This window comes from Schistocerca piceifrons, chromosome 6 (assembly GCF_021461385.2).
Source record: "Schistocerca piceifrons isolate TAMUIC-IGC-003096 chromosome 6, iqSchPice1.1, whole genome shotgun sequence".
In the NCBI taxonomy this organism is placed as follows: domain Eukaryota; kingdom Metazoa; phylum Arthropoda; class Insecta; order Orthoptera; family Acrididae; genus Schistocerca; species Schistocerca piceifrons.
Window position 1 is genome coordinate 29,462,619 of NC_060143.1, and position 26,708 is coordinate 29,489,326.

Genomic DNA, 26,708 nt, shown 5'->3' on the forward strand with positions numbered 1-26,708 from the left:
AATGAAAGAGGAAGCCACCTGGTAGAATTTTGCACAGAGCACAACTTAATCATAGCTAACACTTGGTTTAAGAATCATGATAGAAGGTTGTATACATGGAAGAACCCTGGAGATACTAAAAGGTATCAGATAGATTATATAATGGTAAGACAGAGATTTAGGAACCAGGTTTTAAATTGTAAGACATTTCCAGGGGCAGATGTGGACTCTGACCACAATCTGTTGGTTATGACCTGTAGATTAAAACTGAAGAAACTGCAAAAAGGTGGGAATTTAAGGAGATGGGACCTGTATAAACTGAAAGAACCAGAGGTTGTACAGAGTTTCAGGGAGAGCATAAGGGACCAATTGACAGGAATGGGGGAAAGAAATACAGTAGAAGAAGAATGGGTAGCTTTGAGGGATGAAGTAGTGAAGGCAGCAGAGGATCAAGTAGGTAAAAAGATGAGGGCTAGTAGAAATCCTTGGGTAACAGAAGAAATATTGAATTTAATTGATGAAAGGAGAAAATATAAAAATGCAGTAAATGAAGCAGGCAAAAAGGAGTACAAACATCTCAAAAATGAGATCGACAGGAAGTGCAAAATGGCTAAGCAGGGATGGCTAGAGGACAAATGTAAGGATGTAGAGGCTTATCTCACTAGGGGTAAGATAGATACTGCCTACAGGAAAATTAAAGAGACCTTTGGAGATAAGAGAACCACTTGTATGAACATCAAGAGCCCAGATGGAAACCCAGTTCTAAGCAAAGAAGGGAAAGCAGAAAGGTGGAAGGAGTATATAGAGGGTCTATACAAGGGCGATGCACTTGAGGACAATATTATGGAAATGGAAGAGGATGTAGATGAAGATGAAATGGGAGATACGATACTGCGTGAAGAGTTTGACAGAGCACTGAAAGACCTGAGTCGAAACAAGTCCCCCGGAGTAGACAACATTCCATTGGAACTACTGACTGCCTTGGGAGAGCCATTCCTGACAAAACTCTACCATCTGGTGAGCAAGATGTATGAAACAGGCGAAATACCTTCAGACTTCAAGAAGAATATAATAATTCCAATCCCAAAGAAAGCAGGTGTTGACAGATGTGAAAATTACCGAACAATCAGTTTAATAAGTCACAGCTGCAAAATACTAACACGAATTCTTTACAGACGAATGGAAAAACTAGTAGAAGCCGACCTTGGGGAAGATCAGTTTGGATTCCGTAGAAATACAGGAACACGTGAGGCAATACTGACCTTACGACTTATCTTAGAAGAAAGATTAAGGAAAGGCAAACCTATGTTTCTAGCATTTGTAGACTGAGAGAAAGCTTTTGACAACGTTGACTGGAATACTCTCTTTCAAATTCTAAAGGTGGCAGGGGTAAAATACAGGGAGCAAAAGGCTATTTACAATTTGTACAGAAACCAGATGGCAGTTATAAGAGTCGAGGGGTATGAAAGGGAAGCAGTGGTTGGGAAGGGAGTAAGACAGGATTGTAGCCTCTCCCCGATGTTATTCAATCTGTATATTGAGCGAGCAGTAAAGCAAACAAAAGAAAAATTCGGAGTAGGTATTAAAATCCATGGAGAAGAAATAAAAATGTTGAGGTTCGCCGATGACATTGTAATTCTGTCAGAGACAGCAAAGGACTTGGAAGAGCAGTTGAACGGAATGGATGGTGTCTTGAAGGGAGGATATAAGATGAACATCAACAAAAGCAAAACGAGGATAATGGAATGTAGTCGAATTAAGTCGGGTGATGTTGAGGGTATTAGATTAGGAAATGAGACACTTAAAGTAGTAAAGGAGTTTTGCTATTTGGGGAGCAAAATAACTGATGATGGTCGAAGTAGAGAGGATATCAAAGGTAGTCTGGCAATGGCAAGGAAAGCGTTTCTGAAGAAGAGAAATTTGTTAACATCGAGTATAGATTTAAGTGTCAGGAAGTCATTTCTGAAAGTATTTGTATGGAGTGTAGCCATGTATGGAAGTGAAACATGGACGGTAAATAGTTTGGACAAGAAGAGAATAGAAGCTTTCGAAATGTGGTGCTACAGAAGAATGCTGATGATTAGATGGGTAGATCACATAACTAATGAGGAAGTATTGAATAGGATTGGGGAGAAGAGAAGTTTGTGGCACAACTTGACCAGAAGAAGGGATCGATTGGTAGGACATGTTCTGAGACATCAAGGGATCACCAATTTAGTATTGGAGGGCAGCATGGAGGGTAAAAATCGTAGGGGGAGACCAAGAGATGAATACACTAAGCAGATTCAGAAGGATGTAGGTTGCAGTAGGTACTGGGAGATGAAGAAGCTTGCACAGGATAGAGTAGCATGGAGAGCTGCATCAAACCAGTCTCAGGACTGAAGACCACAACAACAAACAATGATCTTAAATTATTCAGCATAACGGTTGCCTGTCCATAGAGAGACACACTACTTTGAATTCATGTCAGTGTAAATTTTGTCCTCTTACAAACAAAGGATTGGGGTGTGAAATATGATGAGGAATGTGCAAACAACCCAGAAATTTCAATATTTGTTTGTTATACTTAGAAGCACTGAAATATCAGATTAATTTTGTCCTATATGGAACCTCTAGCTAATTAGCTTTAGGTAGGTTGCTTGGATTAGATTACTGCACCCACATTAACATACACTGTGCAACACTGCACATTTTTATTGCAATTATTCAGAACCCTACAAGATTTTATATTAATTTATCTACCGTGTCCAGTGCTGATATTCCTCATGTAATAACAAACGCAATAAGACTGTTACAATGGCTCATCAAAGGAAAAAAGCAAAAGCTTATTCATGCGCATTTTAATCTATCACATTTGCAGAGAAAATATTTGGCAACGTGACATTAAATATATTATGATTTTTCCTTGCCATGTGGCCTACTGTTTCAGATTCTGACAAAATTTTGATTTTTTTTTGTAGGTTATCCCACAAATTCTTAGCTCTAATCATACAGTATTTAACCTTTAGGAGCCCTATAAGTCAACACCTTCGAAATTTATGAGTAGAACGCAAAAGTTTTCATACTTTTTGAGGTGATGACTTTCACAGAATGGTTAAGCTACATCCCGAGAGTTGGTACTACTCTATTCCAATGGTTTGGGTGGTATAAGGTCCAGGGGCAGATGTGGACTCTGACCACAATCTATTGGTTATGAACTGTAGATTAAAACTGAAGAAACTGCAAAAAGGTGGGAATTTATGGAGATGGGACCTGGATAAACTGAAAGAACCAGAGGTTGTAGGGAGTTTCAGGGAGAGCGTAAGGGAACAATTGACAGGAATGAGGGAAATAAATACAGTAGAAGAAGAATGGATAGCTTTGAGCGATGAAATAGTGAAGGCAGCAGAGGATCAAGTATGTAAAAAGACGAGGGCTAGTAGAAATCCTTGGGTAACAGAAGAAATGTTGAATTTAATTGATGAAAGGAGAAAATACAAAAATGCAGTAAATGAAGCTGGCAAAAAGGAATACAAACATCTCAAAAATGAGATCGACAGGAAGTGCAAAATGGCTAAGCAGCGATGGCTAGAGGACAAATGTAAGGATGTAGAGGCTTATCTCACGAGGGGTGAGATAGATACTGCCTACAGGAAAATTAAAGAGACCTTTGGAGAAAAAAGAACCACTTGCATGAATATCAAGAGCTCAGACGGAAACCCAGTTCTAAGCAAAGAGGGGAAAGCAGAAAGGTGGAAGAAGTATATAGAGGGTCTATATAAGGGCGATGTACTTGAGGACAATATAATGGAAATGGAAGATGATGTAGATGAAGATGAAATGGGAGATATGATACTGCGTGAAGAGTTTGACAGAGCACTGAAAGACCTGAGTCGAAACAAGGCCCCGTGAATAGACAACATTCCATTAGAACTACTGACAGCCTTGGGAGAGCCATTCCTGATAAAACTCTACCATCTGGTGAGCAAGATGTATGAGATAGGCGAAATACCCTCAGACTTCAAGAAGAATATAATAATTCCAATCCCAAAGAAAGCAGGTGTTGACAGATGTGAAAATTACTGAACTATCAGTTTAATAAGTCACAACTGCAAAATACTAACACGAATTCTTTACAGACGAATGGAAAAACTGGTAGAAGCCAACCTCGGGGAAGATCACTTTGGATTCCGTAGAAATGTTGGAACATGTGAGGCAATACTGACCCTACGACTTATCTTAGAAGAAAGATTAAGGAAAGGCAAACCTACGTTTCTAGCATTTGTAGATTTAGAGAAAGCTTTTGACAATGTTAACTGGAATACTCTCTTTCAAATTCTAAAGGTGGCAGGAATAAAATACAGGGAGCGAAAGGCTATTTACAATTTGTATAGAAAGCAGATGGCAGTTACAAGAGTCGAGGGACATGAAAGGGAAGCAGTGGTTGGGAAAGGAGTGAGACAGGGTTGTAGCCTCTCCCCGATGTTATTCAATCTGTATATTGAGCAAGCAGTAAAGGAAACAAAAGAAAAGTTCGGAATAGACATTAAAATTCATGGAGAAGAAATAAAAACTTTGAGGTTCGCCGATGACATTGTAATTCTGTCAGAGGCAGCAAAGGACTTGGAAGAGCAGTTGAGCGGAATGGATGGTGTCTTGAAAGGAGGGTATAAGATGAACATCAACAAAAGCAAAATGAGGATAATGGAATGTAGTCGAATTAAGTCAGGTGATGCTGAGGGAATTAGATTAGGAAATGGGACACTTAAAGTAGTAAAGGAGTTTTGCTATTTGGGGAGCAAAATAACTGATGATGGTTGAAGCAGAGGGGATATAAAATGTAGACTGGCAATGGCAAGGAAAGCGTTTCTGAAGAAGAGAAATTTGTTACCATTGATTATTGATTTAAGGGTCAGTAAGTCGTTTCTGAAAGTATTTGAATGGAGTGTAGCCATGTATGGAAGTGAAACATGGACGATAAATAGTTTAGACAAGAAGAGAATAGAAGCTTTCGAAATGTGGTGCTACAGAAGAATGCTGAAGATTAGATGGGTAGATCACATAACTAATGAGGAGGTATCGAATAGATCTGGGGAGAAGAGGAGTTTGTGGCACAACTTGACTAGAAGAAGGGATTGGTTGGTAGGACATGTTCTGAGGCATCAAGAGATCACCAATTTAGTACTGGAGGGAAGCATGGAGGGTACAAATTATAGAGGGAGACCAAGAGATGAATACACTAAGCAGATTCAGAAGGATGTAGGCTGCAGTATGTACTGGGAGATGAAGAAGCTTGCACAGGTTAGAGTAACATGGAGAGCTGCATCAAACCAGTTTCAGGACTGAAGACCACAACAACAACAACAAGGTACACAGGTTTAAAGAATTTTTGACACAGTGTTCATTGCATCAAGTGCATTAAGAGAGATCAAGAAATTTCGTCTTAACGAAAATTACTCACAGTTCAGCAGGATTATTTCCCGTGATAATTGTTACAGAAAGCTCTGCTTCTGGGATTTTGTGATCTGTTTCTTTGATTGTTGCCAATAAACTAAAAAATTATGGTAAATATGTTTTTGCCTGATAAAAAACTGAGCACAGTATGTTGAATAAAACTGACTAATAAGTTGGTAAGTACTTGTGACTGACCCCCTCTGATGAAGATGTGCATGAGGGCACATGTGAAACACTGGGCACTAGTTTGACCACTCTGGTTTAATGCCTTAAAATAAAAAACAGAGTAGCAAATGTGACTTGAAAGTTTAGCATTTGTACCAAAATTTCAGACCCAGCAGAGAATAAGCCGTAATCCAGAGTTTAAACTTTGAAGCCATATCAGTATGTTGTCTCCATTTATGATCACAGCTAATGGATTCATAACATCTGTGAAATTTCACACAAAGAACACGATGCTGTGATTACTTTCATGCGTCGTTATGGCCATAGGAGGGAAACTTACCTTATCCTCAATCAGCTTATTCCAAAAAAGGCTGTCAATTTCTGAAGCATTACAATTCGCCAAATGAGCTTTTCCAAAAATCATCAGGTATTGCACTGTTTTGAAACACTCCTTAAGGCACTGAAAGGCCTGCTGACAGGAAACTGACACATGTGTAATTTACAAAGTAAACGATTTTCCAAGGGCCACTTCGAAAGGGATTCAAGGCTTCTGCAGTGTTCTGAGTGCATTGCTCCTGTGATGATACTGTTATCTGAATAATTAATGCAGTATTCAATACCCTGCAGTAATTGAGGAGAATTTTTTCAGGAGTTGATAAATGCTCAATTGTTCAAAATTTATGATTTTTTTTGGTTATGAATTGAGCTTGTTACCATGAACAACCTGTTGAAATGGTTTTGTCAAAATCTAATATGTTCTGTTGTTATAGGATGTTCAATTACAAGCTTTTGCAAAACTTGATGGTTGTTCTCAGCCAGTTAAAGCAAAATTTAATAAATGCAAACTGTGATTTACTTCTTAGAGATCTCAAGTGAGAATAAAAATGTAGAATGTCGTCAATGTCAGTGATAATGTGAAAATGTTTTCTCCAGATCCAACATTACAAATAAATCAGTGGTTTACACAACAATGTTAACTCCTGATTATGGAACGTAAAGAAAGAAGCAAAAAGCAAGAATACTGTTTTGCTAAAGAACAGCATAAGGAAAAAAGATGTACAGGCAGACTTGTATATGCTGCAACATCTGAGGCAACATAGGGACATCCAAAGACAGATAATTGTGGCACGACATTTTTAGGATGATGTCCCACTTCCAAACTTCAGAGACGATGAAAGATGTTCATGATGTTTAGCTGTGAGTGAGTGTTGGGACATAGTATTAACAATACCTGAGGGTGGAAAAATGGCTCGAATCCATCAATTCTACAGTGTGAAATGGTGAGTGAGCATCTCCACCTGCAGTGTGGGGCCACTTATTCCTTGGTGACAGGCTTTGAAGGTGCTTAGAAGATGAGGAGAAAGGAGAGGAAAGGTCATGTCTACAATGGATGCTGTGACGATTGACTATTGAAGTGGCTTATGTAAAACTTACTTCTTTCTTGCTTTTGCACAAGCTACATATGCTTAAGAAGATCTGTGAGCTCACTTACATATGTGATTGTTTTGTTGTAAAAGAAATTGTGAAGAGAGGAAGTTTAAAGTTCAGTTGTTTACATCCTTCAAGAAGCTTGGGGGCCAATTAATGCTCTCTTTCAGCCTCCATCCATGAATAAGAGATTTAAGTTTTGTGAAGATTGCTGGAACATGGTTGGTTGGAACTGACTGACAGGTCCACCTCAGTGAACATTGAGAAAAGGTATCTGGAACAAATCTTATTAAATAAAGCTACTCTTATCAAATATCTTGAGGGTTACAGATTGCACACAAGAAATGAAACAAGGAAGCCACATCAAAACCACCGCAGTTCCATTTCACAGACTCTCAAAAAGAACAAGACCTGAAGAATAATAAACAAACAAGATCTGGAGAATAATAATCACTTAGTAACAACCACAAGTTCCACAAACTGTGCAAAAATGTTCTGTGCAATTATGAAGGAGGAAAGTCTAAACTTGGTTAAAGTATGTTTTGACACACAACAAAATCAGTCACTACTAAAGGTCTCCATAGGTGTAGTATTCTTTTGAAGGCATGTTTGAGTATACAGCTTATGCATTATGATTCATTACCAAGCACAGACAAAGGGAAGGATTGCTTTTTTACTTGTCTTGAAACAGAAGGAGTGAAAGGCTGCAGCCAAGTAGCCTCTGCTCTATTGAATTTTTTCAGAAACCTTGAAGTGTATGGACTAAAGCTTTAACTACGGTATTTTATAAATATGGGTGGATATGATTATGGAATTATTGAAATTTATGCTTTGGCTAGCGGAACTTGTAATGGATGTAAAAGCTTAAGTATATTCATATATTTGTAATAATTCAGTAATTGAAGAAATATTTGATTATTAAGCAGAATTTCTTCAACTTAATGTATCCCAATTATTCTTGATTTTTTATTTTTAAATATGAGCATGAGACTGGTTATTTTTATTACTTAAATATCACACACAACCATTAGTATGTGGATTAATTAGAGGTATCTCTTCTTATCATTAACTAAAAGTAAATGAATTAAGTATTTAACACATGCCACTTTTTAGTTTATTGTACTCTTTTTTACCTTTTATTGCTTGCAGTGAAGGTCAGTAGACTTGTAGCCTGCTGAAAAGCGTTTAATTTGTGTTTCTGTAATCTCAAGGAAATTTCTAACTAGCTTTTCTCCTTATGAGAGATTCAGGATGATTTAATTTAATCTCGTATTGCGTTGGCGACATAAGAAAAAATGTAGTAAAAAGAAAAATCTATAACATTCATAAATTGAGAATTTGTGATTGCTACTGTGAAATGAAAATAGAAATGTTAAATTAAACAATTATTATTTAACAAAATAAGTTTTTTTTTACTGAAACCTAACATGTTGTGAATAATTCTCACAATTTTGAACATAACAAAGAATTGTGCCGTAATTCGGTGAAATACTTGGAAAATATAATAATCTTAGTTCAACTCTGGAGCGAAAGAATAAAGTATTCATAATAAGATCCTATCAGTAGTCGCAATTGTCAATAATAATAGAATGATTAAATAAATTCCTAACAGGAATACAAGTTTAGTTCATTTGAAAAAAATGGAAGAACATAGGAGCCTGATAGCGTAAAATATTAGTAAAATAAAGCACACAGTTGGAATTGTGTCTACAAAAACTATATATATTTTAAGTTATCTCATTTATGCTATTAATAGTTTGATATGATATTAAAAAAAGTATTTTTTGAAAAGTTTGCTTTTTTGCATTTATTGAGTTTCAAAAAAATGCTCCTCAAGTGCTCCAAGTATTTTTGGAAGATGGCAAGGCTGCTCATCATGATCATCATCATCATCATTGGGTTGTCTGCCTTGCAGCAGGTTTTGACTGCATAGCCCTCCAGGCTTCTTTGTCTTATGCTTTCCTCTTCACTCTTTGGTACTCTCCTTTTGGCCTGCTGACATCATCCAGCATTTGGAACCTTATTCTGCCCTTCCCTCTCTTTCCTGGAATGAAACCTTCAATTGCCTCTACTTCTTAGATTGCGGCCTATGCAGTTTAGCTTCCGGTTCTTCACCTTCAGCAGCATCCTCCTTTCTTCTTCAACTCTCCTCAGTACTTCTTCATTCCTGACTTTATGAGTCCAGCGGATCTCCATTCTGCGTCATATCCACATTTCACAATCTCCAATTCTTCTCTCTGCACCATACAAGGCCACCCACCCTCCATATTAAGCGCTTAACCGGTTGCTTTCTTAATTCCTTGTTTAAACAACTATTCTCTGCTTTTGAAATGCCTCTTTAGTCAGAGCCATTCTCACTTTGATACCGTGTTGGCAATCCACGTCTTCTTTAATCCAACTTCCCAAATATTTGAGTGCTCTTACCTGTTCTATGATTTCTGACCCCAACTTAATTTTCACTTTTCTTTTCCTTAGGCCTATGACCATGCTTTTGCTTTTCTTTTTATTAATTTTTTATCACATGCTGCACAGGTTTCATTCAGGTCATTTAGCATTGGAGTCAGCGTCTTTTGATTTTCTGTGAGGATCACCATGTCATCTGGATATCTTATATGTTCAATTTTTTGTCCACCTATCCTGATGCCTCTTGTCCAATCCAAATAGCTTTCCAGTACTTCCTCCAGACAGATGTTAAATAGTATCGATGAGAGACAGCAGCCCTGTCTAACACCTCTCCCAATCTTGCTGTCTTCAGAGATCACATTACCTATTTGTACCCGAGCTTTTTGATTCAGGTACAGATTTGCGATCAATCTTCTCTCCTTCCACTTTACCCTTTCTTTTTCAAGATATCTACAGCTTATCCCACTGCACTCTATCAAAGGCCTTTTCGAGGTCTATGAAGACAGCATACACTTCTTTGCCCTTTTCTATGTATCTTTCACTGATGGCTCTTAGAAGTCCAATGGCATCTCGTGTTCCCTTTCCCTTATGAAACCGTATCGTTCTCCACCAAGTGTTTCTTCCAGCATTCCATATGGCCTCCTGTTCAGAATTCGAAGAACTACCTTTGCTCCCATGATATCAGGGTGATTGCCCTGTGGTCTTCACACTTTTTGGGATTATTAGTCTTTGGGATTGAGGCTATTATACTCATGAGAAAGTTTTCTGGCCATTTCCCTTTGTCATAGATGCAGTTGCAAAGAGAGGTCAACTCATTTTCACCTGTTTCTTTTAAACTCTTTAAGATTTCGGCTGGGATGTCATCTACACCACACATTTTGTTGTTTTTAAGTTCTCCTAATGCCTTATTTACCTCTGAACCTAGGATAAAATCTCCTTTTTCATCTTCATTTATTGATCTTCCTTCTCAGTCTGCAGATTGGAAGGTCTTTGATCCACTTCATAGAGAGATTCAATATATTCTTTCCATCTATTCTGAAAAGCATGTGGGTCACTTAAAAGAGTTCCATCTTTCCCTTCTATCTCCATATTTATTTTGTTCTTCCTTCCCTGAAATATTATTTCCTTGGCTACTCGATACATCTTTTCGCACTTGCCTCTTTCTCCAGTGTTTCAGTTTCTCAACAGATTTCTCTCATCCATTTGTCCCTGGCTTGATCAGATACTCTTCTCAGCTCATTGTACAGTCTTCTGTATTGCCTTTTTCCTTCATCAGTTTGTGCATTTTTCCATTTTCTCCTTTCTGCCATCTTCAAGATCATTTCATCGGTAACCAATGGTTTCCATTTCCACTTGCACTTCACCAGACCAACAACATCTTTACTGGCTGCTTTCAGGGTCTTTCTGAACTGGTTCCACTGTTCGTATATGCCCTCTCTCTTTCCTCTAATTTTCCACTTGTCTCGGAACTCTTCTTCAAGTTTTTTGGTTATTCCTTCTTCCTTTAGAGCACCCGAGTTAAATTTCTCTCTCGCTTTACCTACCAACATTCTTTTCAATCTAACCTGCACATCTGCTACAACCATGTTGTGGTCAGAGTTAATATCTACTCCTGGATAAGCCTTGGACTTTCTCATGCATGTCCAGAATCTACTCTGTATTAGTATGTAACCGATCTGGTTTCTGCTATTATCTATATTCGATGTCTATGTTGACCATCTTCTTTTGTGATGTTCAAAAAACATGTTTCCAACCATCAATGAGTTTTCTTTCTTCTTTTCCATGATAGCTACTCCATTCATTCCATTTTTTTCCTCGCCTGATAAAATAGTTTGTAGTCATCACTCTGTAACACGCCATTGCCTCCGTGTCTCATCATGCACATTCCAACAATATTTATATTGTTGTGCTCCATCTCTTTTTTCATATTTTCCAATTTTCCATGTTGTAAGAGGGTGCCAATGTTCCATGTCCCAATCCTTAGCTTTTCCTTATTCCTTTTCTTTATCTTTACACTTTCAATTAGCCTCCATATACTCCCCTCCTGGAGATCTGATTGAGGGGATGTTTTACCTCCGGAATCACATACAGGGCCATGTCAAGTGCATTTGGAAATGGTAATTTAGTAGCTTCCTGTTGCTTTCCACATATGATACCAGCCGCCCACTCTGGATCAGACGCTGTTTTGCTCACTCTGAGTCAGACACTGCAGCTGCCTGTTGGTCCACGGGAGGTATTTGATTTCCCTCCTACCACCCTAATCTGCCACCTGGGGTCGTGTCCTCTAGGGGTTTCAGGCAGGGGCACCAGCAACCATAAATGGTAAACAGTTGTACTGGTATAGTCCAAATGACTAGTAATTGTTTTCATGTCCTATTGAGTGGAAGTTGTAGATAAAGCTTTTTTTAAATATATTTTTGAAAAATATTGACCCGGTGGCTAGTCTCGTTAACAAACCCTCTGTATGAGGCATTGGATATAAATCAATGCTAGACTCTGCATTGATAGTGGCTTTTAAATCACCACGGGTGTATAACTATCTGTTAGAGTTTTAATGACAGCTGTAGGCATCACCCATTGACTGGTTGAGACTGGAGAAATGATGCCTAGGTCCCAAAGTCATCTGAGCTCAGCCTGAACAGCATCTCTAACAGCAAATAGCAGTGCAAGATCTAGAAAATTTTGACACTTCTGATGGTTTCAAAGAGGTGTGAGCCATAAAATTTTCTGCACAACCCAGCGATACTTCGGGAATCTCCTTGTATGTATCACAAAGGGAATCGAAATCAGAAAATGGCACTGCTTCTGACACTAAATTGATGAGGTCCACTATTTTGAAACCAAATGCTGTGAAGGTGTCTTAAACAGAAAATGTTAACTACTATAGGAAATTGCACTAGTAAGAATGTTAGTACATATTGTGCATGCTCGTAGTTAATTGTAAGTGACAATTATCTGAGAAGATAAATTTTCCTTTGGCAGTAAGACATGACTTGTCACTGAGCCCTTTCTGGTGAAGACAAGCTGAGCCACCAGTACTTGTCCTCATCAATTAATGACACAGCAGCTCTGATGCCTAACTGTAAGTCTGTGACTTGGCAGTAATAGTAGGGGGCCAAAATTAGCTTATGTAGTGCTGGCAGAACTGCATGTGATGTGCCCTGATGGTGTGGAGTGGTCTCTTGTCACTGGACCACATTGACACAGGATGTCGGCAAGCAGCTTATTGACACAGCTGCCAGGTGTTTGACATATGCCTAACACCATGTGGCACAGTGCAGGCAACAGCATCATTAACGATGGCTGCCGCTGCCAAGGCACAAATGGAGCATCGTCAGCTCACATGATGAATGTATTAATGTCGAGGGAAGACATTTCTGAACCGTCCACTTAATATTTAAGAAAGGTTTACTCATCACTGATGAGGGTTCATTTAAATTGACTGACTTAAGTCTCTCATGCGACACCGGCTCTCCGTTTAACTGTGATCTCAGATAAGACTTAGTTGTGTAGAAAGTATCACGAGCTGGCTGTTGTTTGTGACAGTGACTAACTACTTTTGATGCTTGAATACTAACTACTTTTGACACTTGAATTTTATTAGGGAAAGTATGCTGAGCGTCAGAGGCAACCTCAAAAGATTTAGCAACCTTAAGAACTTCACTAAGACTACGATCAGATGTGGCCAATGCATTAGCTGTGACTTCCCTGTCCTAGGATATAGTTTAGCCAGCACAAGTTGATCCCTGACATTTGCAGTCGGCTTGTCATGACTGTTTTGCACACTTACCTCAACCAAGAACATAATACAATTTTTAATTGTCTTTATGGCAGTGCCTCAGTGTTGTCACAGCTCTGTTGATGACCATTGTTTCCACTTACAACTTTTAATGCTTCACAGTTGAAAGCTGACAACAACACTACGAGCTGTCAGGAATCTTCTTACGCTGTCTGTATTCTATGGGCACAACATCATGTATCCATGATTCTACACAGAAAACTTTACAATTTTAACAAGTAAAATCATCCTGGTGTGCAAGACACTACAACTGAGCTGCCCATGTGACTCTAAAACTGTCCGTATTGTTTATGATGGTGATTAAATTGGAATCTAGAGGCATTATATTTTTCATTTAATAGAGCACAGAGTTCACTGAATGTTAAATCACTAAGGTTCAACAGTGGTTGTGACTTCTGAAACACCTTGTACAAATGACTGATAGAAGGCAAGAGTAATGCATTTAATGGGTACCAGAAATACTAAAAGAAAGAAAGTACAGTTCAAAACATCAGAGGTATACCTCCCAGTTCTCTGAAACCTCATTAAAGCAGGCATTCTGTGGTAGGGTCATAACTGCACAAGAGCACCTGTTCTTGTTGTAGATTTTGTGTTCCTGGGGCTGTTGCCATTGCTGCTGCTCCAGTGGCAGCTGTAGTTGCCAAAGTTCCTACTTTGGACCTATAGTGCTGGCACTGGGTATTAATGCATTGCAGACTGTACAATACACCATACAGACTGGCCTTTTCCCCACTTTTCTGTCCATGTATGATGCAAAAGCATAAACCATAGACACAGCTATAGTTGCTGTAAGCTGCACAGTGAATGTAAACCAATAGAGAAACCAAGACAATCCAGTAACTAAGCAGAGTATTAGTAGTTGCAGCAGGATGATGAATAACTAGAAACTTTTTACAACTCATTTCACAAGTAGTCTGGGCAGTTGGCGACCTTAGCAGCACACAGGAAGATGCAATCCACATGACATACCACTGTCATCCCCAGCAGTCACTGGTGGGAACTGTCGTAGCTGTGTGTAGCATCTTTGCATTGTTACCTATACCTGCTGTAGGCAGATATACTTAAGTTTTCATTCTTTCTTGTGTGCCTGTTGAGAGTGCTTCCACTACTCAGTGAGTTGTCTCCTTTACTCCTAAATCATTTACACTCTGTCAGAGCTTCCCTTACGACAATGATAACAAGATATGTTTCTTGTTGGCTATCACTAGTTTAAGAAGTATAATGAAAAAAGTAGCATGAGTGTGAAACATGGACCTTTATATGTGACACTGGAATTTTTAGACTTTGTTACTGTGTATTAAATAAAAAGAAATAACCTGGTCTTTACAATATGGTGGGTCACTTACAGTGAGCTTTTATGTGTCTCATTAGTGTTGTGAGTGTGAACCATATTATTTGCTTTGTAACGCCATTACATACTTAAAACATTCTCTGTCCACAGAAAGCTATAATGGAAGCAAAATCAAATATTGAGTTCCTTCAGATTTTGAACAAACCATGTGAGGAACTGGATGAACTAGACTCTCCTGGTTTAGTCCCACTTCATTTGCCACATATCTTGAATTTGATCCGTGTGATTTGGATGAGATCCCCATTTTACAATACAAGGTAGGTTATTGATGACTACTTTTCAGAGCATTCACATATTATTCTTTCTTATGAATGTAAAACGGTGTTACACAAACGAATAGTATTAAAATGTTTACCATGTAGGTAATATGATCATTGAGAGAAAAGTATACAGGGTATCACTAAAGTCCCTTTACAAGCTTGGGGGACAGGTTTATTACACCAAAACAAGGAAGAAATGTCTAGTGAACATCGGCACTAAAATGAATACCTTAAAAGTTATGAACACTTTTTCAGTAGAAGAGATGTGGTTCACAGTATCAAAGATGAACAAGTGTTCATAGCTTTTAAGGTATGCACTTTAGGGCCCATGTTTACTAGACATTTTTTTCTTGTTTTGGTGTAAGGAACCTGTCCTCAAAGTCGATAAAGGGATTTTACTTACACTCTGTATATTATTCTGTAGATATATCGTGAGTTAATATCTTATTTCACAAAAACAATTCTGGTGATGCGAAAATATTATTTATTAGCTGTGGCTCTTCATGTAAAAGTTAAATAAGACATAACTGTAAAATATTTGCATGGAGAGGGTGAAAGGGGGTGGGATTGGGAGCAGGGAGTGGTAAGACATCCACTGCATGATATGTGGTAATGCCCATTAAATAATGTTACTTAGGTAGTTATTTGTATGTTTCATGGATCATAATTGCAATCTCTTGCTTCACTGGGTAATTATGTTACACTTTCTCATTGAAAATATGGGAATATGAATGTCCTTTACAATATCTTTAATTACCTTTCTTTTTTTGTAATTATGGTAATTCATTCTTTAATGTATGTTTAGTCTCTGCATAAAATAAGAGAACGGCAACCACTCACCTATTGGGGATTGATGTGTGAAAGATAGGGCCACATAACAAGAAACACTATTCACACTAACTTTTGACTTCTTTCTCTGTTTATAGTAAAAGTACACAAATTCAAATGCACAACCATGCAGACAACCAAAAACACACTCCCATGGTCACAGCAAGACTGATTATTGAATTTTGTGTGGAGTACCTCCAAGAACCTTGTGTCACAATCTTTTTAATTAAATAGGGATACTAACCACTATCTCATTCCAAAAATGACATTCATGTTTCACAATCCCTCTCAGTATGAAACAAATGAGTCATACCACCATCATAACACAAAAAGGAAATGTGACATACACTGTGACCTGAAAAATTTGTCTGTGGTGTAGAAAGGTGTGAAACACAGAAGCACAAAAATCTTCAACATACTATAAAGTGTCTACAAGGTAATAATGTATTATTTAAAAATAAGCTAAAGCTTGCATGAAAAAAGTTTCTATTCTCTAGATGAATTCTTTAGAAGAGATAGGTAAGATTATTTCCCATGTATTTCTATGTATTCTCACTTTAATGTATCTTGCTGCTTTAATTATCTTAACCTCTGTTTGTGAGTGTAATTGGAACTTACTGATTGCTATTTTCTAATTTGTATTTGTAATCTTTGTTTGTGGTCCTTAATAATAGGCTTTTTACACTTCCATGCATTAGCATGCAGAAGTGGATCTATGGAATATATATTGCAATGAAATAAATAAAATAGAATATTGAAAGTCATTGCCTGAGCTGAAGTAGGGGGAGAGGGGATAGAGAAGGATGCAAGGAAGGGATACCAGGAGAGTTGCAGATCTTTCCACAGGTGACTCAGCAGCTGCACAACAAGATGCAAGGAGAGCATAGGAGAGGTAAAGAAAGAGGGAAAGAGGGAGAGGGTTTGGGGAGGGAGGGGAAAAAGGAAGTGGGAGTGGAGATGAAGAGGGAGACTGGAGAGGAGAGAGAAAGGGAGAGGGGTAAAAAATCTGGGGTGGGGGGAAGAAGAGTGGTGGGAGAAGGCAGTGGTAGTCATGCTTAAGGCAAATAGTCTGTGTTAGTTGCACCCAGATCAAAAAATGTGTGAAGTTATGTATTTTATTATCCAGTGCAATTTTTATGGAGTAAATGGAGAGTAATTTGAAACAGTGTTGGGTTTATTAATGAATTTACATCTCCATGCAAAGTGACAGAGCTACACTTCCCACAGATGAGTATAATTGTAAAACTGTTCTTAGTTGTGCATTCACCTTTCAAACTTTTAACTCTCTTGATGTCCCTTAGCAGTTGTTCCAATAATATTAACTTTAGTTTTTTAAAGTTGTTTATCAGCTATGATACGATGTTTATTGTTTCACAAATTTTTGTAACCTGAAAACCGATTCAGACCTTGCCATTCTTCCCTCAAACAAGGGCTCAACCACAGTGGTGATTAATCATAGTGACTCTGTGGCTGAAGGTCTCCATCAACTTCCCGACACCTCTGCATACAAACCTTATGAGCATGATCCCATTCCAGAAATCCAGCATAACCTGCTGCAGTTTCTCAAAGCCTTAGGCTCATCCCAAAACCCGATACCTGAATCCATTTCTCTCCTCACACCAGCAACCCCCTGCTCTCCTACCTTTTACCTGGTCACCAAACTCAACCCACATGTCTCCCTACTGTTTGTCCCATTGTAATTGGGTACAATGCTCTCACAAAATGAACACCTGCTCTTGTTGGCCAGCACCTCCAAACTGTTGCCCACAACCTCCAGTCCTACATTCAAGGTATTGTTCACTTCCTTCACTGCCTCTCCACAGGTCCTGTCCTGTTATAACCAGACTCCTTGTTGGTCGCTGTGAATGCTGCATCCTTGTACACCAAGAGCCCTTATTCCCAACGCCTTGTGGCCATGGAATAACGCCTTGTGGCCATGGAATATTACCTTCTCATTCTCCTGGTACCAAACCCACCATTCATTTCCTAATCCTACTAGCCAACCCCATCCTGAATACAGTAAATCCATTTTCGAAAGCCAAATGTATAAACAAATCTGTGGTACTGCCATGGGTACTTGCGTGGTACTATCCTATACCAGCTTACTTCAGGGCCATCTGGAGGAATCCCTCCTATCCAGTCAACACCTTAAACTCCCTGTCGAGTTCAGATTCATTGATGACTCGTCGTCATCTGGGCTCATAACAAGGACAACCTTTGGGCTTTCCTCCATGACTTCAATGATTAAAATGGTTCAAATGGCTTTAAGCACTATGCGACTTAACATCTGAGGTCATCAGTCCCCTAGACTTAGAACTACTTAAACCTAACTAACCTAAGGACATCACACACATCCATGCCCTCCAATGCCTACTCCCAAATCAACTTTACCTGTTCCTTCCCGACTCAATAAGCCACTATCCTGGTGTCGATGTCTGCCTCTCAGATGGTTCCATAAATGTGCCTGTTAACATCAAGCACACCAACCACCAACAGTACCTCCACTTTGATAGCTGCCACTCGTTCCATGTTGAAAAGTCTCTTTTTTACAGCCTTGATTCCGAAGGATGCTGCATCTGCAGTGGAAAGCAGGAGTTGGTGATATATACTGATAACCTTTCAAGAGTCTTAATTGACAGACAAACTCAGCTTATAGACAGACAACATCCTAACCAGCTCATCCACAAACAGATCTATGCCATCACCTCCTCTGACACCAGTAAACTTGTTAACCAGCCACTAACCAGCATTCCTCTGATCACCCAGTATGTGAAAAGCTCAACCACATCCTTTCACAGGCTTCTGAAAGATCTGCATCTTTCCCGCTACCCCCTTCTTGCGTCTTCCCTACCCCATCCCCACCTTCATCAGCCCAGGCAACTGCTTTCAATAATCAGTAATCAATAATTAGTCTTACCATTACCGTAGGAGTGTGTGCTTGGCTGTCTGTGTTGTTATGTGTGTGAATGTGTGTATGAGGTCTGTTCAAAAAATTCCGGGACTTTGTCCACAAAATTTTTCTGTGTTTACCTTTTACTTACTGTTCATGATCTCCTTTGAAATACTGACCTCCACAATTGATACACTGCTTCCAAAGCAGTCTTAGTACACGTCTTGCTGGATCGTGTGATGCACCATCTGTAAATTTTCTTTTATTTTGTCTATCATTGCAAATCTTTGTCCTTTCAACGGTGTTTTCTACTTCGGAAATAAAAAAAAGTCTGCGGGGGCCAGGTCTGGAGACTACAGAGGGTGAGGCAAAACAGTGAATTTTTTAAATTTTTTTTTAAATTTTTTTTTTTTTTTTTTTTTTTTTTTTTAATGTGATGAATGTGCAGGTGCATTTCATGATGCAACAGCCATGAATTGTCTCGCCACATTTCAGGCCATTCCCTTCTCACATTTTCTCGCAGGTGTTGCAACATGTCCCGATAGTACCATCAATTAACAGTTTGTCCCCATGGCATGAATTCGTGATGAACTAATCCTTCAAAATCAAAGAAAACTATCAGCATGTCTTTGACATTTGACCTGACCTGATGAGCTTTTTTTGGGTTTGGAAAGCCTTTCCCGACCCATTGTGAAAATTTCACCTTGGTCTCAACATCAAAACCGTAGACCCGCATCTCATTATCAGTTACGATTCTTTTAAGCAACATCTCATTCTCATTTGCATGATCCAAAAGTTGTTTACAGATTGTGAGGTGAAGATCTTTCTTGTCATGACTCATGAGCCTTGGGACGAATTTGGCAGCAACATTATGTGTCCCGAGATCCTGTGCTAGGATTTAATGACATGATCCAACCAAAATGTTACATTTTTATGCAAATTCCTCGGGCAGTCAGCTTTTGATTGGTATGTACCATTTCATTGAGATTGCTGACATGTGCATCATCAGCAGACATCAGAGGGCATCCTGAATGAGGGTCATCTTTAACTTTCATTCCCATTTTTAAACTGCATGAATCTTTTGTAACACTCATTGCTGTAGGCTTCCTGTATCATTTGGTGTGTCTGTGTAAGGTTTTTCTTGAGTTTCACACAAAATTTAATGCAGGCACGTTGCTCCTGTAACTCTGCCATCTCGAAATTCGCAAACTGTGCGACAAAACATTCTGCTCAGTACAGCACTAACAATAACTAACAGACATACAACAATGAAGCTTCTGGCAGTTACACATTAAACACAAGGCTTGTACAGGAATGCCAACTGCATTTTCCCCCAGCACACCATTTGTCCAAAATTACGAATGTTCCGGAATTTTTCAAACAGAACTTGCACTTTTACTAGAAACAGAACAAGAGCTTGGAAGCTAGCGTGAATAGTGTGAAAAGAGTCCACTGCCGGTGAGTGGGTTGCCTTTCCCCTCTACATTTACATTGATTAAGGTTGCCAGATTTCAGTGATTTATCAGCACTGTAATTTTTTAAATAATTTTATGTACTGCACATTTTCTTCATAATAAACTTAACACAATGAAAAGGAGTACTTTTCAGTTGAGCGTGCAAATCTGAACATTTTTTCACCAGACAATTCTGTCTTATAAAAATCACTGCAACTTTCGCCATAATTGAAATAAGTGTAAAATTCGTTTTTTATTATATCAACTGAACATCTGTTTCGCTCATCCCTCCATTGAATGTTCATAATAGAGAAAACTCTCTCCGTGAATGCATTTGAAGTAAATATATTCAAAACAAATGTAACGAAAACTAGAACACTGCACTGTTTTGATGCGCCAATCATTTTTATAATGTAGACTCATTTCTTCTGTGGTATTGTCATAGCATCTAACTTTGCTTTCAAATCCTCATTCCCTTCCTTCCAAAACAAATCAGAAACCATAGCGAGCCCTGAACATACATTATCTACACAAAGGAAATCAACAATACAAAGTAATACGGCTAATTTCAAAATATTTTGGAACTGAGTTTTTTTTTCATATGATATGCAATCCATTAAGGACAAAACATTTCTGTCATCAAAATCAAACCATTTATTTAAATATTTCAGACAAACCTCATATGTATGTGTGTGTGTGTGTGTGTGTGTGTGTGTGTTTTTGTGTCTGTGCTGTGTTCGCATTGGTATGTTGATAGAGACACTAACAAACACAAACACACAGACAAAATTCAAGCTTTCGCAACCCACGGTTGCTTCATCAGGAAAGAGGGAAGGAGAGGGAAAGACGAAAGGATGTGGGTTTTAAGGGGGAAGGTAAGGAGTCATTCCAATCCCAGGAGCGGAAAGACTTACCTTAGGGAGAAAAAGGGACAGGTTTACATTCGCGCACACACACACACACACACAAATATCCATCCGCACATATACAGACATAAGCAGACATATATGTCTGCTTGTGTCTTGCCCAAACTCTTTGCCTTTACATTACACTGTATTAAACAGTAGCCAGTTTGGATTTCAACAGGGTGAATCAACAGTGCAAGCTATTTTCTCCTTCACCCATCAAATCTTAGAATCTTTTAATAATAAATTATCTCTTGTTGTGATCTTTCTAAGGCCTTCAATAGTGTTAACCATGAAATCCTTGCAGCAAAGGCTGAACATTATGGTATAAGTGGATCATCTGGCTCATGGATAAATCCTGCCTAAGTAGCAAAAAGCAGAAGATCATGTTGCACAACTCTGAGGGGCACTCTGTGTCATCTAACTGGGGCTGTATTGGCTGTGGTGTTCCTCAGGGATCTATACTTAGCGCCCTTCTCTTCCTCTTCTTCATTAATAGTCTTCGTTGTGTACTAGCTTTAAAGCTCATTTTATTCTCTTTGCTGATGACACCTCCATCCTCATCAACAAAACAGCCAACCACAATCTTGAGGATTCGGCCAATATCGTCTGTAATGAAGTACTTAATTGGTTTGAAAATAATGTGATATTAAATGTTAATAAGACCCAGTTTGTTCATTTCCAAGTAAGTAAAAAATTGGAGGGTCAATTAAGTATTAAATGTAATGGTAGTGAGTTACTACAAGTTGAGTCATCCAAGTTCCTGGGTGTTTGTACAGGCAGCAGTCAAACATTCTTTATTTTTTCCACTGTCTGTGACCGAGACACCTCAAAAAATGTTCATTTTAGTTACTTCCATGCACTATTGTTGTATAATGTAATTTCGTGGGGTGATCAGCCACTTTCCAAACAAATATTCATTGCCCAAGAGAGAGTCATTAGCACAATGAGCGGACTAGTGTAGACATTTTTGTAGAAACATTTTTAGAAAATTAGGGATACTGACAACTGCGTGTCAATATATATATTCCCTGTTATGTTTCATTGGTAAAAGTGAGCAACTATACAGAACCAATGACTCATACCATACCCAAAACACCAGGAGGAAGATGGGACCTCCATTATGACGTAAAAAAACCTTAGTGTTGTACAAAAAGCAATCCACTACATGACCTGCAATGTGTTCAGTGCTCTCCCACCATCACTGAAATAACTTGTCCACAAGCTTGCCAGATTCAAACAACAGCTCAAACACTATCTAATAGATAATTCCTTTTATTCAGTTGAAGAATATTTCAATTGTGTTAATTCTAATTGATTTTCTTTTAATTAAATCTGATGTACTCTTATGCATTACGATAGTTGGAATCATTGTTAACATTACTATGGCATTTGTGTAGCTATTAAGATCTACCCTTATTTTAGTTTTTTTAATTGCAATTTTGTCTATGTCTATTAATGTGTGTTTTGTCTTACACCTATATCTCCTCTTGCGAGATGGTTTCTTATGTGTTCCTTTTGTATAATTTGTAATAATCTGACACATCCATGCGAATATCCTACTTATTGGATTCATGGGATCTAAATAAATAAATAAAATAAATGTATGGTTGTAATTAATAAATTGCCAATTATGTAAAATTTCTTATAAAATTGGAAATGACATTTATGTCTTATTGTTTACAGCAGTTAGCTTACTTTTATTTCTTTTGATGTATAACAAGGGATACATTTTATTTACTCACGATGAATTATTAATAGTCCTTACCCAGTAGAATTGCTTTAAATTGGAAGCCTCTGGTCAAATAGTGTATTTGCTTCAACACCTGCTTGATAACCTTCAGATTTTACAATACCGTAGTGAAGAAGCAGCAAGAACTCTGTTGTTGAATATGTTCTGACTGCATGCCTGACAAGAGGATAATTATTGAGTGGTATAGGTGGCAGATGTGTGAAACTAGCCTGCTACTACCCCACAGCTGGTGATAGTGATATATGTGTGTTTAGTTGTTGTTGTTTTTTTGTGATGATATTTGAGAGAAGTGACACATCATGTGTTTACAGTTGTGGGCCCAGGAAAAGACTTCTTCTCATAATATCATGAGGGGTAGGAGAATTCATGATCAGTTTTGTGCCTCTTCTGTGCTTGCACCTTTGACAGAGGCCTATTTGGCTACTCTCTCTGTACAGCCTCACTGTTAACCATTTCATATGAAAAAGTTCTTCTCTTAGAATCATGGAACCTATGGGTATTATATTTGAGGTGGGTAGTCGAAGAGCCTGTATAGATAAACAATATTGTACCTAGTAGCTAGTCCAGAAACAGATTTCCTGCTCTTTCTCTGTCTCTGGAACATCAAACCTATAGCCACTGTGGAACAGCCACTGATCATCATTCCTCAGTACAACAAAGAACTTGAAATTTCAACATTATTCATCTCCACAATATTGACTATCTTTTGTCATGTCCTTAATATCTTAGTCACCCACACACTCTTTGCCATATTTCTGTACATTCTTATGTTAATCCAACTTATAATCTTGTGCCACAAAGGTAATTCCCCTGTGGATGGCTAGGTACAAGAGCTGTCTTATACATTCATCAGCATCTTTTACCTCAGTCAAAATCAAACAATAAAAAATCCAGCATGGGATAATGACAGACTAATGTCTAATTCTAATGAAGACCTGTTTGGCTGGAAGGTTTGTTTGACAGTCTTTTTGTTGTGCCTATCTGTGACGCAGCATCTGCGCTATATGGTGTTTACCTCAGTCAAGTCATAAACTATAAGAGGTAGATCCACATGTGAAAGCAGTCACACTATATAAGGGCAGTGCTGCAGTTATTGTTTAGTGTTTTAGTGTTGTATGTGAATGACAACTACATTTTGGCTGCAAAGAGAGCAATGTGTGAAGCCTTCAGTGACTAATGTAGCAGAATTTTATCTAATGATCTGTCACAAAATAAAAAGAAATTGTGTTCATATGTAAAGGTTGCTAAAGGCTATTAGTGACACCAAAGTTAGTGTCTAATCACTTGTGATGGGGCAGGAACTGACATTGAGGGTAGCAAATCAAAAGCAGAAATGCTTAACTACATTTTCAAATGTTCCTTTACAAAGGAAAATTAAAGAGCACTGCCCCAATCTCTGAATGGATGAGTGAAATAGATGTTAGTGTCAGTGGTGTTGAGAAATAGCTGAAATTGTTAAAATTGAACAAAACTCCAGTACCCAAAGGGATCCCTAATAGATTCTATACTGAATCTGTGGCTGAATTAGTCTTTTTAACTATAGTTTATTGTACATCACTCAAACTAAATGTCATGCCCAGTAGTTGGAAAGTCTTTTTAACTATAGTTTATTGTACATCCCTCAAACTAAAAGTCATGCCCAGTAGTTGGAAAAAAGCACAGATCACACCCATTTACAAGATTGGTAGCAGAAGTGATCTACAAAACTATCATTCACTGTCCTTGACATCAATTTGTTGTAGATTCTTGAAACTTATTCTGAAAACTCAAGCATAATCAGATATCTTGAACAGAATGACCACCAACTAGCATGGATTCCGAAAGCATCAGTCATGTGAAATCTTCCAAAAAGCATTTGACTCACTACCATATCTATCTATGTATGTTTGTATCTCTGTATTGTATGAGACAACAAGCTAAATTCGTGACTGGATTGAGAATTTCTTGGTAGGGAGAATGCACCACATTACCTTGGATAGAGAATCATTAACAGATATTGAAGTAACTTTAGGAGTGCTCCGGGGAAGTGTTTTAGACACTTGCTGTTCATTTTGTATATATCTGATGTAGTACGTGATATTAATAGTAACACCAGGCTTTTCGCAGATGATGAAGTTATCTACGAGGTGTGGCTAGAAAAAAACCAGACTAGTACTGGTGAAACAATAAAACGAATGCAACAAAGCTGAAAGTTGCGTGGCCTGTCACGTGACTCTCGCTCCGCCTACTGCTCGAGTTTCATCTGCCTCCTGCACTCAGTCTGCCCGTGGCGTCTGTTTTAAGTAGTTGACGTTTTGTCTGTGCGTCGGAAAATGTTGAGTGTACAGAAAGAACAGCGTGTTAACATCAAATTTTGTTTCAAACTAGGAAAATCTGCAAGTGAAACGTTTGCAATGTTACAACAAGTGTACGGCGATGATTGTTTATCGCGAACACAAGTGTTTGAGTGGTTTAAACGATTTAAAGATGGCCGCGAAGACACCAGTGATGACACTCGCACTGGCAGACCATTGTCAGCCAAAACTGATGCAAACATTGAAAAAATCGGTAAACTTGTTCGACATGATCGCCGTTTAACAATCAGAGCAGTGTCTGAGTTAACAGGAGTTGACAAGGAAAGTGTTAGGCAGATTCTTCATGAAAGTTTCAACATGAACAAAGTGTGTTCAAAAATGGTTCCAAAGTGTCTCACAATTGAACAGAAGGAATGCCGAAGAATGATTTGTTCTGACATCCTGGAAAGCATTGAAAGTGATCCCACCTTCTTACAAAATGTTATTACTTGCGATGAATCGTGGTTTTTTACTTACGATCCCGAAACTAAACGCCAATCGATGCATTGGAAAACTCCTGGTTCTCCACGACAAAAAAAAGCACGAATGTCAAAATCGAAATTCAAGGCAATGATGATTGTTTTTTTGACATCAAAGGGATTGTGCACATTGATTGGGTACCAGAGGGACAAACAGTGAATCAGCATTACTACATTAGCGTCCTGGCTACCCTACGTGAGCGAGTACAGAGAAAACGGAACGATTTGTGGAGAAAAAAGTCATGGATCCTTCACCAAGACAATGCCCCAGCTCACAGTGCGTTGTCAGTGAAGACGTTTTTGGCAAAACACAACATTTCCATCTTAGATCATCCACCCTACTCACCTGATTTGGCCCCCTGTGACTTTTTTCTCTTCCCTAAAGTCAAGTCAGCTTTGAAAGGAACTAGATTTGAGACTGTTGAAGCAGTAAAAGAAAAAGCGACGGAAGTAATGTATGGACTTACCGAAAATGATCTGCAGCATTGCTATGAACAGTGGAAAATTCGTATGGAGCAGTGTAGAGACCGAGGAGGAGAGTACATTGAAGGAGATAACATGAAATTGTAAATAATTGTAAATAAATGTTTTTTCCAGCATCAGTCCGGTTTTTTTCTACTGTCTGAAACAACCTGCACAAATATTGTCAGATCTTGATTAGATTTCAAAGTAGTGCAAAGATTGGCAACTTGCTATAAATGTTCAGAAATGTAAAATGGTGTACTTCACAAAATGAAAAACATAGTATCCTCTGACTATAGTATCAGTTAGACGTGGTTGGAGTCTGTCGACTCATAGAAATACCTGGGTGTAACACTCTTTAGTGATGTGAAATGGAAAGATCACATAAGTTCATTTGTGGGTAAAGTAGATGGTAACCTTTGCTTTGTTAGTAGAACTAGACTTTTCCCCATAGCTTCACCCATGTATGCATTTGACACATATATTGAACACACTTACTCCTCCCCCTCTCTGTGTCTCTCTCTTCCTGCCGGTGTCTGTTCACCTCATCCTTCCTTCCACCCCTCTCGGTCTCCTCCTCCCCACTCTCCTTCTTTGTTTATGTCCTCCTCGTACTATCTTTGTCCATTTCCTCTACCCCCTTTCTGTGACTATATCTTTCTCCTCCCTCCATATGGCCATTTCCTTCTGTCCTCCTCCCCTTCTAGCTTTCCATCTCCACCTCCCCCTCTGCCTTTTCCACCTGCTCACTATCCGTCTGCATCTTCCACCTGCCTCATGCACTTC

At 38.5% G+C, this 26,708-nt stretch overlaps 1 protein-coding gene across 1 annotated transcript in view; it reads left to right on the forward strand.

Annotated features, from left to right (window-relative positions):
* Nucleotides 1–26,708, forward strand: part of LOC124802831 (dynein axonemal heavy chain 2) — a 1,031,222-nt gene that overhangs the window by 111,112 nt on the left and 893,402 nt on the right. Inside the window, 1 exon segment of the mRNA XM_047263843.1 lies at nucleotides 14,649–14,815. Coding sequence (XP_047119799.1) covers nucleotides 14,649–14,815 — 167 coding nt within the window.